Raw genomic sequence first — 14,730 nt, forward strand, 5'->3', positions numbered from 1 at the left:
AGGATTGCTTTTGCTATTGTGGGTATCTTCTGGTTCCATATAAATTTTACAATTGTTCTTTCTAATTTTATGAAAATATTCATAAAATATTGGCATTCCTATTGGGATTGCATTTATATATCAGTTTTGGTAAAATGGAAATTTTGTCACTTGTTAGAACTTTCCAATATTTGACCATTTATTTTTAAAAAATAGGTATTTGTTGAGTATCTACTATGTCTAGACACTGGTTTAGGGAGTGAGCATGCAGCAGGAAATAAATACATTGTTCCAAGTCTCTTCAAACTTATATTTTAACTGTGGTTAGTAAAAGTGAACAATGTACAAATCTGTAACATGTCAGGGATAGTAAGTGTCATGAAAAGAATCAAGTAAAGGAGGGGAATACTAAATGATGAGGAGCAGAGAGACTTCTCTGATTCTGTTTCATTTGTTCAGAGCTCTGAAAGGTGAGGAGACAGAAGCCACCATCAGTGGCTATGGCAGGGAGTTGGTTTGGGTATGTAGATATTAGCCAAGGGACCAGTGTGGCTGGGGGAAGGTTAATGGAGGCCAAAAGTGCAGTTGTTGAAGTTGGAGAAATAACCAGGGCACATACCCAGGGTATGGCTGTGTTCCAATAAAACTTTATGGATGCTGAAATTTGAATTTTATATAATTGCATATATTGTGAAATCTGTTAAATTTTATAGTCATTTAAACCTGTTAAAACTTTCTTAGCTCACACACCATTACAAAAACAAGTGGCAGGCTAGATTTGGCCCATGGGTTAGTTTGCCAACCATGTTACATATCATGACACGATTTTATTTTCTTCACGGTGTGCATCTGTATCTGACATTTGTTATTTGTGCACTTTTATCACCTTGTCACCATCATGAAAATATTTTATAGGAGGAACTTGCCTTGTCTTGTATCCTGTAGTGTCCCAATTGCCTAATTCAAAGACTGCAAGAGAGGATACCAAAAACAATGTTCCTTGACTGATGGAGTAGGCTTATAGGATTTTGGGATATCCATGATGTGAACACTACATTAAATAGTCTTCAACATCTACTCTTATCATGGCCTGTCTGATGTCATGATTTTTTAAAATTCTAAAGCATTTTTTTTCCTAAGGCACTATTTTCACCCTGAGCTATTTTCCTGTGAAGATAGAATCAAGTTTGGATGGATGTATCAAAGAGTCCTCCAGTGTCCTCATAGCCACAGGCCATTCTGTAAGGAGTTCATTTCTAGAGCCAAACTTATAAAATGAAGTCACTTTAGCCCATTATTCCAGCCTGGTGACCACAAAAAGGGTGATGGGCTAAGCAGCATTTGGACACTTAGCAGGTCTGGACAGAACATGGACACCTTCATGGTTTACATTATCCCCGAGAGTCTTAAAAGAACTACTTATGTTTAATCATAGGTGGCTTGTGAAGACATGGTAAATTATGGCAAAATATTCTAGACAGATACTTCATCAGTCAGGCTAGGTCAAGATATAGTGTGATAACAGACATCCTCAAAATCTTGGTTGCTCCTAAACAACAGAGGTTTATTTCTCATACCACATGACCATTCTGGTTCATCCAGAGCCAGCTCCATATCAGGATGAAACTAGCTGAGCATCCACACCTCAAATGTCATGAATCACCAGGACAGATAAAGAAAGGGAGGGGCCCTGGATAATCTCACTCTCCCAGCTAAATACTCTGACCTTAAGGTGACAAATCACTTCTGGTCATTGTCCCTAGATCCTCTAGCCCACCTAGCCCAAGGGCCAGGAAATGCAATCCTACCTTATGCTCAGAAGATAGAAAGATGGAAATATTTGGTGAACATACAACTTTGGTCACTTTCAAATGCTTCTGAGCATACTTTTATGTCTAAAATGTTGAAAGTATTCCCAATATTAAACAATGCTGGAGAATGAATTGTATTAAGGCAGCTTTAGTGGAGCAGGATGAGGCCCAACAAAGGCAAAATTCACTCATCTTCACCATGCCTCCTTTAATGCATGGAAGAACCTATATTTTGCTTAGAAACTCAGGTTTTCAGATTCATAACAACTTATTGGAAATGGGAAATAACTATGGCTGGTTATGGGGTACAGTATGGTGAAGGAAGATGGGTTCATTTCTCATGCTCAGGAGGCTCCTTCTTCCTGGAAAAGGGAAAGCTATACATTCAGTTCAGTAAACATTTGTGGAATGTCTACCATGTGCCAGGCACATGATTGGAAATGATGCTTTTATAAAATAAAGATGTCTTAGTTATTTGCATGTGTTACCAACAGCCAGAGAGTTTATTCTGGCCAGTGGGGAGGATAATTTTAATGCCTAAAACTTTAACCATAAATTTTATAGAGTTTCTTATCATTTAATGAGCATTACACTATAACTATAGCACTCACATGTTGGAGATAAGTGTTGCTTTGCGGAAGCTCAGGCTTTGCTAAAATTGTTTATGGAGAAAGAAAATGGCATGTCAAATATCCCTATGGCAAAATATTTTCTTGTTGCATACTGTTCCATTATGGACAGAGTTAGAAAGAGTGTAATTTTGATTGAATGAGTACCCTAAATTTAAGAGAGTCTACCAAAAGAACAAAGTGGGATTTAAAAAAATAAAATCAGCCTTCACAATGGTATGCTTGGCTCACAAATATATTGTCACTGCAAGACTGGGGATCACTGGGCATCTTAGAACCAGCAAAGCATGTTGGAAAGGAAGAGAGGAAGGTAATCAGTGGGTGTTGATGTAGGACTACCAAATCTTTAGGAAGAAATGTGAAAAAAGGCATCCTGGGCTGACTGCCAGTGGCAAGCATGGCTACCTCACAAAGGACAATGAAGTTTTGTACAAAGTTTCTCTTCTCATTAATGGATTATGTTACACTTTGGCAGAAAAGGGCTATAGCAGTTAACTATTTCCATCATCATGCTATACAAGAAATCAATCCATGTTTCAATGGTGTACAACATCAATAATTTATTCTCACTTACATCTCTGCGGCCAGCTGGGAGTCAGAGGATCAAGGCTCAAGCCACAGGTTGAGTATTGGTCTCTCTCGGCTTCTTTTGATCAGTGGGCTAGCATCAACATGTGCTTGTGGTGATGGCAAAAATGTAAAGGAACCATGCAGTCATAGGTAAGTTTCATACCTCTTCAGCATCATGTCTTGTGATGTCCCATTGGTCAAATGAGGTCACATGACCCAGCTAGGAAATGATGAGCTAGAAAATCTACTCCTTCCTCTGGAGTGTAGAGGGAAGGAATTAGACTTATTTCTAGCAATAACCTAATTACCATAAGGGCTTTGAGTGGTTTCCTTGGTCTACAGTAATAGACTAACAGATTTCAGGAATCTGTACTCTTGGTGATATTCAGAGCATACATGTAGAAGATCTGGAGCTGTCTTGCTACTCAAGCTCATCCCACACCTATTTGCCCCCCCCCCTTATTTCTTAAGCATGGTGGTGTCAAATGGGAACAGAAGCATTTGAGTAGAGTATGGATTTAAAACTATAAAAGGGGCCATAGACTTCTCAAGTGCTAGATGATATGGCTGGGGAGAAAATCACCAACAATATTCATCAAACTGGAGGATGTGAAAGTCCTAGGTACTCCAGGCCCTGGTATCTCCTGAAAATACCCAAACAGGCACACACACACAAACACATACTCTCTCTCTCTCTCTCTCTCTCTTTCTCTCTCTCTCTCTCCTGACATTTGTAATTCTTTTCCTCAGTCTGAGCTTAACAACCCTGGATTATCATATATGCATTTAAATATAGAACTGCATAAATAAAGGAACCAGTAGAGTGACCACGATGCCCCTGAAACCCCACCCCACTCCCTATGGCCAGATTTCTGGATTTCAGAGATGCAGGACCAGGCTCTTGGCAAGTTCCATCTGAGCAGCCACGGCACCCATAGCCGAAAGTATTCGCAACACTCCCCTCAGCCCTAGTCGGCCTGCCCACACCATCAGCCATCAGCCATTCTCAGTAAAGACAGACTCTGATTACAAGGCACAGAAGTTTAAGTGTGTTGTTTTTTCACTTCACGCATCCATAAAGACATGCATAAAACCTGAGTAGATACTTTAAAGTTAGCCTTTCATTTGAAAATACAACCTAGAAAGATTTTTTTCAAAAGGAATTTATTTTTCCCCATTTGTCCTGGGAAAGTTGGTTTGATTATTTTGATTTTTAATTTTTATTTACTGATTGGAGTTGCCATATCTTACTCTTTTTAAGTTCATCTCTCTGGTTACTAAGGGCTATCAGGGTCATAACACATAAATCTTTAAAGCCCAACACATAGGACCAGATGCTCCATCCCAGGGAAAGAAAAAAGGAAACCAATATTTATTGTGTGCCTACTCTATACATGGCCCTTTCCCACACACGGCCTTGTAGAATCCCCACATCAGCTCTATGAGGTACTGTTAACAGTGCCATTTTATAAATGGAGGAAACCAAGTTCGAAGGAAGTTAAACAATTAATCCTCATCCAAAAGCTAAAAGAGAGTAGTGCCTTGATTTAAAGCTTAGTTTATTTAAAAATTATTATATTATGAAATTGGCCTTTTCCTTTCTGGCGGACAGTTCTATGGATCTTAACTCATGTGTAGATTTGCATAACCACAGCCACAATCAGGATACAGAAGTATTCCTTCAAATTCATGTATGTTACCCTTTTGTAGTCAGGCCCTCCTCTCAATCTTTGGAGATCACTGATCTCTTCTTTGTCACTAGTGTTTTGGGATTTTAAGAATGTCACTTAAGTGCGATAATACAGTCTGTAACATGTGGAGGTTGATTTCTTTGACTCTCAATGCCTTTGAGAGTCATCAAAGTTGCTGTGTTTTCCAGGTATTCATTCCTTTTTATTACTGAGTAGTAGTCCATGGATTGCTTAACTGATCAGCCATTGAATAACACATAAATTGTTTCAAATTTTTTGAAAAAAATTTCACTATTACAAAAAAGCTACTATAAACATTTGTGTACATATTTTTGCCTGAACATAGGCTTTATTTAGTAAAGGAAAAATCTCAGGAGCAGGACCGCTGCATATGGCAAACATATGGTTATTTTTATAAGACACTCTCAACACATTTTCCAGAGTGTTGTACTATTCAAAGCTAGTTTTGAACAATTAGAATTTTATGCTCTCTCCTCTCAAGCTGTTTGTCCAGACAAAAGAGTGATCTACAACATTAGGCAAAACTTCCTTTCGAGGGATATTATTTCCACTTGAGAGCTATGTTATGTGGCAAACTCCTAAAACATCAGCGTAGACTTCCAAGTCCCATGTGACCTGGGCAGGTCCCTTGGCAGGTGGGAGAAGGAGAGTATCTGTGGAGGACACCTGGGAGAAGGGCATGACAGTGCAAGTTGGATCTGAAGCCAGAAAAAATGAGGTGGTTTTGACTAAGCTTTAATCATCAAGATAAAGATGAAATGCAAAATGCTTTTCCAGTGAAATGAAAGGAATTGCTAAGAGGTGAAGGGAGCTATTGTACTACAGCATAATCCACTTCCCCAAGTTCACTGCAAAGAGAAATTTCTGAGTGCAGTTTTCCTGAGCTCTAGGAGTAACAAGAGAAACAACCGTGCTCCCAGGTAACACTTCTAAATCTTTAAGCAAATCTAGGGAAATTTGCTTGAAATTTGTTCCCTCCATAATTCACTCTGAAGCTTCTGAATATTCTAAATATACAAATTCTCTTCAACACCACTCCCCCATACCACTAAATATCCTGAAGACATATTGCCAAAACAATTTGACCAAGAAAATCGCATCCATGGATTTTTAAAGGCTTGGACACATAGTCTAATGCCCATTTCTCTCAAGATATCCAATGAGGAATTTAGCAAAGCTGGTCTCCTTCTCTATATTCAGAATAGGAAGGCTTTAAATAGCATGGGACTAGAATGGCCCAAGAAAAACTTGCAGTTGTCTGGGGAAAGTAGCTAGGGTCCCCACTTTCCAGTTCTTTGCAGATGGCTTGACAGCTCAGAGCCAGGATGGGAGCTCAACTGTGTGTGCTCAAGCCAAGGTCTTCCCACTGGCATCTTTGTGAATATTTGGATTTTTTGATTTTTTTTTTGAGACAGTATCTCACTAGGCAGTTCAGGCTGTCCTTGAATTTGCCATGTAGCCCAGGCTGACCTCGAACTCAACAATGATCCTCCTGCCTCAGCCTCTCAAGTGCTGCTATTACAGCCATACGCCTGTGGGATTTTACCCACAAGCCATCAGGTGACTTGAATAAGAAAAGTGCCCATCAACTGGAAACTGGATAAAGAAGATGTGGTTTTTTATATAAAATGGAGTACTACTCAGCCATAAAGAATTAGAAACTAGAGACATTTATAGCTAAGTGGATGCACATTGAGCCTGTACTCTTCAGTGAAATAAATAGGACACACATTTGTAAATACTGAATAGTTTCTCTAGTGTGAGAAACTGAAAGTGTAAATAAGTACGAAAATGATTAAAATGAATAATTGACAATTTGAAATAGGAAGAAAAGGTCCAAAGGTGTAGGGGTGGCGGGAGGGGAAGGGGAAAGGGAAGAAGGGAAAGGAAAAATTATGAGAAAAGAAAAAAAATGGAAACGCAATCTATGTAAATAGGGAAGGGTGGAGGGGGTGAAGGGTGCACAGGTAATGGGTGAAAAAATAAGAACTAAGATACATCATGTTCAGGTACAAGCACCCAATGATAAATGTAAACATATTATTTACCTAAAAAGTACCAATAAATATATGAATAAAAAAGAAAAGAAAAAGGCTTTAAAAATCCAATTCAGTAAATACTTATACACAGATTTTGAAACCAAGATATAACTCAAAAGAATTTAAAGAATAAGAGCATTTCTTAGCATGTATCAGCCATTTATCCCCTACTGAATATTAGTGGAGTTGTACAGAGGTTGGGCAGTAAACACAAGTCTGTGAACTTAAAATCAGCATGCACCATGCTCCAAATTAGTGGTTCTCAAAATTGCTTGGGAATATTTTTTAAAATAAACTATATATTTTGAAGTAATTTTAGATTTATAGAAAACTCACAAAGATAGTGTAGATTGTTCCTGTATATCCCTCACCTAGCTTCCATTAAGGCTAACACAGAAAGTTTTTAAAAATCCTGCATGAACTCATAAAATGAGAATCTCTGAGAACCAGACCCAAGCATCACTATTTCTCTGACGCTTCTTCCCAGGTAGATTCAAGATAAAGACAAGGCTGGGAGCCTCTGCCCCATACCCTTTCCAAAGTATATCCAGCCAACTGACAGTATTGCCATTGTCAGTTCTCTAGGTCTAAGTCCACTCTATGGTTAGTGTATGTTAACATGCTGATAGGGTATTGTTTCAAAGGCTTTAAGCCTCACAATTTAAAGACTGGCTTGTGGTAGCCAAGAAATTAATAATAATTTGTTGTTTAGGAGTGATATTGGTAACAGTCTTGCATTAATGACCAATAATAAAGGCTGATACTGTAATAAAAAGTGGAGATCTGGTAACTCTCACTCCTTCTTGTTGTTGACTGTTTTGTAGTTTGGATTAAGGCTACCATCAGAAAACAGGCAGAACACTCATGCTTTTTAATTTGCATTTTTCTCTTGTCCAAGCAGATAACATAAAATGGATCATACAAGAATCAACCAGTGCAGAAAGCCTATTGGAAACAAGAGGCAGCCATTCCTGACCCTTGTAAATGCATGCTCCCAGTGACTTAGTTATCAGGTTTCTACTTAGGTGGAATTGTTAGCACTTCCAGTAAAATGGCTGCAACTTCCTAGCTATTTCAAACGAGGTTTTAAACTATGAGACAAAGTATGCTTAAATAACTTTGTTTATTTGAGTAAACACTACATTTTTATGATGAAGCAAGTAATATGAGCCATTCAGTGATTTTAATTCAATCCAGAGAATTAATATTTCCTCCTGAGTTCTCATGGTTGGATAGTTTAAAAATATTTCTGAGACTAAATTGAAATCTAAAGAGCTATGATCCTCATCACTCTCTCTATATGGATGGTGTTGGATGAAATTTTACCTCAATAAATAAAAATTACTTTCATATAGTACAATTTAATTACCGTTCAGAAGTTATTTAGTTGGTTTCAAGATTTTCATGTAGAAGCAGTGTTATCACAAAATTTTATTTTGAAGATTAAATTGGATACAAAGTAGTTATACCATCCAAATAGAAGAAGACATGAATAAGCAGGAAAAGCAAAACTGGACAAATGAGACTTAATGGAGAATCACTCAATTTCAGAGTTGCTAGGGCCAATGGCAATTATTCAGTTTCACCCCTCAAGTTCTTAGATGAAGAAGCTATGGGCAAGCCACATAAATTCAAAGCTAATTCCACAAAATTCACAGGCCTGAGCTCGCTGAGCTCCCCAAGCAGCCTGCCATCTATAAACCCACTTCCCTGTGCCTCACTTGTTTCAGAGGGGATCCTCTTGTTTACTCAAGCACGTCCACCTAACTGTGGAATTCACGTCATACTCAACCCTCTTGATCCCTGCTTTATCTTACCTGCATGTTTTCAGTTTCTTCCAAGTCTCTGTTGCCTCTTTCCTTCGGATTATAAACGTGTTCAAGACTCTCCCACTTTGATTTAAAATGCACACACACACACACACACACACACACACACACACACACACAACCTGGACCTCCAAGCAAGATGATCTCTTGTAGATTCATGTTTTGAGATTTATTTTTTAGTCCATAGAATATAAAATGGATTAAATGATGGTAAACTCCTGTGGATGACAAACATTTGTGAAAATGGTCCTCACACCATGGAGATGAGGCAGAGGACATAAAAACTTGGATCTATCATGACAGAGGAAGGGTTACTGCTCATTGCTGACTGCTCAACTAGGGAGAGAGGAGGAAGCGGGTACATACTTCCTTGTAGTACAAATTTGAATTGAGCTGACCCTTATATCATAAATATTCAACAAAATTATGGATTCAGAGCCCATGTAGTCAGGGAGATGTTATCACAAAATTTCTAAATGATAAGGAAAGAATAGTGAGAAAGAAAGAACAAAGAATCTCCCAATGAAGGTGAAACTACTAAATCCAAAGCATGTAGAGATAATTACTACTGAGAAAGTCAGCAATAAAATTAATAATTGGGATATAGATCTTAAATCATATCTGTGAAGTTAAAATATAAAATAATTTGAGGAAATACCTAAAATAAGTATATTTAGGAGTTTCAAAGGGGCAAAAAATGGAATAATATTCAGAAAATAATAACAAATTAAGAACATTCAGAAATGAAATAAAAAGTAGATAGGAAGAAAATGAAGTAGAAATACTTGAAATCATAAATACGGTTATTGAAAGTAAAGACAAACTCTAGACTACACAACTGGAGAATTGGTGGTAGGGAAGATGGACCAATTAATTTATCCATAAGATATTAAAGATAGATGGAGAAAGTAGATAAATACGAAAGTACATTTAAGAGACATGGGATGATTAAAAGACTTCAACATATGTCTGGTAAGTATTTCAAAAAAGAGGATAGAGACAATATTATAGATGGAATAATGAAAAATGCAATAGCTGAAAATAATAAAGAATTGAGGGAAGATGGTAGGTGGTTTCAGGTTTAAATTGGCATGAAGGTGTCTGTCACACCTTTGCAACTCTGCCATTGTAGCATGAAAGCAGCCATAGCCAATATGTAAATACATGGACATGACTGTGTCCTGATAAAACTTTAGTTATAGAACATCAAACTGCAGGCTGAATTATGCTGGAAGGTCATCAAGTGACCCTTGATCTAAAGAATAACCAATTTTACATTTTCATGTGTATAGCTCTAGATCTTCATATATACATATCATATATATGTATAAATATGAAGATATTTATGTATATATGAGACCTGCATCATGCACACACATGACTTGGACCACACTTGCTTTTCTGAGTACCTACCCTTGGACAATTTTCAGGATCCATTATCACATCTAAAAAAAATCCTGCTCCCAAAATAACTCATGAACGATGCAGATTTTGCCTATTGTTTTCAAGGAGGCAATGGAGGAGTGTGTGCATCACACTACTCAATGTAAAGCCTTCTAGAAGTCCTATTTGTGCATCTCTGGTCACCCCGCCCATGTCCCCCCGTACAGCAGGCAGTGAACCTTTACTTCTTCCTTCCACCTTCCTTTCTCAGCACAATTCTGTAGTCGCATTCGTCTTTCATCTCTTACCTCAGCTCAGCTCTTAAAAGGCCCTCCGCTCACATATCCCAACCACCCACCAAAATGAAAACCCAGTAACTCCAGGCTCAGCAGAAGAAAATCCCTAGTCCTAGCCACCTTATTGTTTCTCCAGAACATTCCAGGGAGGATCAAAATTCATTCTCTTCCAATATCTCTGCGTCATTGGTTTTGGTGATCATATAGCATTTCGTTGTGTGCGGATATCATTATTTTATACAACCAAGCCTCCAATTTTAAAAAGAAGTTATATACTGAAAATCTTCTGTTGATTCTTCTCTTACAAACCTACCTAATACAGTTGGACATAGCAGCCAATATAGTCCATGAAACTAAGAAAGCAAATTTTCAACCTAAACTCTACAAAAATTTCATGTTTTTGAAATAGGAAACATGTTTTAAAAGGAAACAAAAAGGGTGTAGAGGATTCTGGCTACCAGGGTCTCTGAATTTTTCTTTCTTGCGTGATTATAGGTAGGGTCCCCAGATTTTGTGGATCAGTTTCTCAAACAAATAATAGATATGGTGACGATTATCCTTGGCTACCGTCACAAAAGCAGTATATAAAAATTTGTATTACTTTCTTGTGCCTGGTGTAATAATTTATCTCAAACTTGGTGGTTTAAAATGACAGAAAAAAAATCTACAATCAATGTATGAGACTCAGAGAGAATCCTTGCTTGCTCGCTTCTTCTGGCTCCTGTGGCTCCAGGTAATCCCTGGCTTCTGGCTGTATCACTTCAATTTCTGCACTATCTTCTTATAGCCTTCTCCTCTGTCAGTGTTTCCTCTTCTGTCTCTTACAAAGACACTGGCCATTGGATTTTAGTGGATAATCTCATCTCAAGATCCAACTCCATTACATCTACACAGATCCTTTCCCCAGATAAGGTAACATGCATTTTGAAGCCCACCATTAAATCTACTGCAATATTCTTTGTAAGTGCTCTGAGAACCCAGGGGAAAAACAAGTACATCCTCTGATTCAATCATAAATCAAGCAGAATGTGAATCAAACATACTAGATGTCATTTTCCCTAAGCATTGGTGTACATTTGAATAATCTCTAGTTTCTGTGCAGATCTATTTACATTTTTAAATGTTAGAAAAGAAAGCTATCAAGACACATTTAGTAACTTGCTTTTCAATGGGTTTTTCTTTTAAGCAATTATCTCAGTCCATGATAGAATGGTCTGAACAGCAGATTAGGGCTGCTTCGAGTTTGGAGGAACTATTGCGAATCACGGACTCCGAGGACTGGAAGCTCTGGCGATGCCGGCTGAAGCTGAAAAGTTTCACCAGTATGGACTCTCGCTCAGCATCTCATCGCTCCACTAGGTTTGCTGCCACTTACTATGACATTGAAACACTAAAAGGTAGGTGTGGGATCTACATGCAAATTCTTTCTCTTTATCAGATCATGACAAATGTACCAACTTCTTCCAAAAGTCTGAGTAAGGTAGACACATGTCAGAAGGAGAATGGGAGAGGGTCTTTGATTTAACCTTGGTTTAATAGGGAATCCTATTTTTTTTTAATTTACTCCACAGAAAATATATTCAATATGATTTTAAGATCTAAGATCAACACAAAAGAACATTTCAAAATATAAGAATAAATTTTAACTCAAGGATGTGAGGGCAAGACAAAACCAGAAAGATTGTTCTTAATAGAAGAAAAGTCCTGTGTTTACTTAAAAAAATAAAATAACCTGGGAATTCATCAACAAGGAGCATTCTACTGCCACACATATATCAATAAAAACCAATATAATCAGTATAGCTTTCTTTATTTCTTCAAAATTCTGTGATTTTTAGTAAAAGTGAAAAGTAGAAATTGGAATCAGTGTTGTAATAATAAATACAGGTTTTACTAGAATAAAGTTGAAGGGCGAAAATTCTCAAAATAAAATAATAAAAACTCTGAACTAGGAAATAACATGTAGCTGACCCTCCATATCTGTAGGTCTCACACCTGTGGATTCGACCAACTGCAGGGTAGAAAATATTTGAAAAAAGAATTGCATCTGTGCTGAACATATGCAGATTTCTTTTTCTTGTCATTACTTCCTAAACAATACAGTGTAAAAATTATGGCACAGCACCGACATTGTATTAGGTATTATAAGTCATCTACAGATATGCATTTGTTATGTTCCAGTACCACCGCATTTTAAATAAGGTACTTGGACACTTGGGATTTTAGTATCTATGGAGAATCTTGGAACCAGTCCCCTGAGGATACTGGAGGATGATTATAACTTGAAATAAAGGGAGTGATTGTTTCCTAGTAAGGTATGGAGATTCTTTATTTTTTTAAAAAAGTATATATGTACTGAGCCATGAGGAGAGAAATGTCTTCCAAAGAAAGTTGTGTGGCCTCTGATTAGGCATTCTAACTTTTTGATGACATGTCAAAACAACAGGAGAAGCTACTGTGGCTTTGTTGATCTAGCATCATAGATTTGAATAACATGATCATCTAGCAAAGTATTACATACCTATTGCATGATTTAAACTGACCACTAAATCAAAAATATCCTTTTGTTTCTATCCAGAGTTGTCTTTTTCTCATTTGCCAAAAATGATGACATTGCACAGGCCTCTGTTGGCTGTGGGGAAAGCTGTGGCTAGATAGGGTGGGGGGAACCCTTCAGCAGCATGGTGAGCAGAAGCATGAGGAATAGTCTTTGCGTTCCTGGGTAGGACTGTGTGTCTAAGTGAGTTGAGATAATGGGAACTATGGCAAGGGTTTGAGGCTCTAGTTGTTTCTTCATGGTGACTTAACATGAACTTCATGAAAATAAAGAAGTCAGTACCTCATCTGGAGATCAAGGGCTTTAACCAGCTTACCTGCCTAAGGGCCTGAGGTGAGCCTGGATATACTCTGGGAACACAAGTATTACCATAAAACCAAGACTGAGTGATTTTCACAAGTCAGTGATGTCGATGTTTTCTAAGAAGGAAACCATAAAAACTTAGAATTTTTCAGACTCCAAAATTTCTCTTCTAATTACATGAAGGATTAGCTAAAGTAATTTCCTAAGTGAGAAGCAATCAAATGAACATGTTACACCAATTACATGTGTTACCAACCCACCCTCGTGGATCTCAGGGCAATTCTCTGGGCGGTAGTAAGGAATAGCAGAGTTATGAAACCTTTAGTGACAGGCATTGCTCATAACTGCATGCAACTTTGATTAAAATCTTACCTCTCCAACATTTGAAACTTAGTTTTTAAAAGAGAACAAGCAAATTGAAACATTTAAGTAAAATTTTAAACAAAGAATATTTTCATAAGCACATTAGTTACCTTTCAAAATTTCACAACTAGTAGTGAATTAAATAATGCTCTTATTAATACTTAATCGAGTAAGTTATCTCTCATGTTTACAGCCTTCAGGTTTTTTATATAAATACTCATTATCAGGAATTTTTAAACGATTTCTCAGGATAGAAGATTTCTAATGTTTTTTAAAAATATTAAATTATGTAGTATGAGCAGTGCTCCTCAGCCAGTCAAACATGTTGTATTTTGTATTTTTGGTAACTGGAGAAGCAACATATGGGGGAAATTGAGATTAAGGAGTCAAAAAAGCAAAATGACACATAAAAAATATTTTAAAGAATTGTAAAATATTTTAAAGAAATAGAGACTAGAGTCAGAACTCAAGCAGTAATAAATCTGTGCACTTCAAGCAGAGGTCCTTCTGTCCCTTCTAGTGGAAATATGTTTACATATTTGAAAACTCAGAAAAATCTGGAGAGACATCAATACAGATTTTTAAAGATAGGGTAAAAATAGAGAAGTGTTTGTGTATTACTGCATAACATCACCCCCAAATTTAGCTGCTTAAAACAATCATTTTTTCACATGCACAGTTTCTGTGGTTCCAAAATATACCCATGGCCTAGAAGGGTTTTTCTGGAGGCTGCGATCAAGATGTCAGCTTGGGTAACAGGTGTCTCAAGGCTCAGCTGGGGCAAGGTGTGCTTCCAAGTTCATTCAGCAGTTGGTTGCAGGACCCAGTTTCTCACAGGCTCTTGGACTGAGGGTCTCAGTTCTTCATTGGCTGTTGTTGGCCAGAGGCCTCCTTTTGTTTCTTGCCATCCAGACCTTTTCAGCGTGGTGGCTTGCTTCATGAAAGCCTGCAAGCAGGGGTGGAGGAGAGGGCTGAAGTCATTTTTAACCTAATCACGGATGTGGCATCCTGTTGGTTTTGCTGTATTCTCTTCATAGAAAGTGAGCCACTAGGTTCTTTCTGCACAGAAGGGGAGGAGATCACACAGGGCATGCCCATCAAGAGGTGGGGAATTACTGGGAGATCAGTTTTGAAGCTGCCCACCACATGAGGTTTTCACCAATCCCCTACCATATTATAAAGTCTAAAGTTCCATCCATGGAAAGCTGGAAATGTAAGTGTTGGCTTTCTTATAAAATTGAATCTTCCTCCAAAACAAA

The 14,730-nt window shown here is 37.7% G+C and overlaps 1 protein-coding gene across 1 annotated transcript in view; it reads left to right on the forward strand.

Moving 5' to 3' along the window:
- The window catches only part of Vegfd (vascular endothelial growth factor D), a 33,135-nt gene that overhangs the window by 5,958 nt on the left and 12,447 nt on the right, over nucleotides 1–14,730 (forward strand). Inside the window, exon 2 of the mRNA XM_004866091.3 lies at nucleotides 11,435–11,645. Coding sequence (XP_004866148.1) covers nucleotides 11,435–11,645 — 211 coding nt within the window. The remainder of the gene's footprint in view (nucleotides 1–11,434; nucleotides 11,646–14,730) is intronic.

The sequence above is a fragment of the Heterocephalus glaber genome, unplaced genomic scaffold, assembly GCF_053883595.1.
Source record: "Heterocephalus glaber isolate CG9 unplaced genomic scaffold, H.glaber_assembly_v1.0 deba00001594, whole genome shotgun sequence".
Classification (NCBI taxonomy): Eukaryota; Metazoa; Chordata; class Mammalia; order Rodentia; family Bathyergidae; genus Heterocephalus; species Heterocephalus glaber.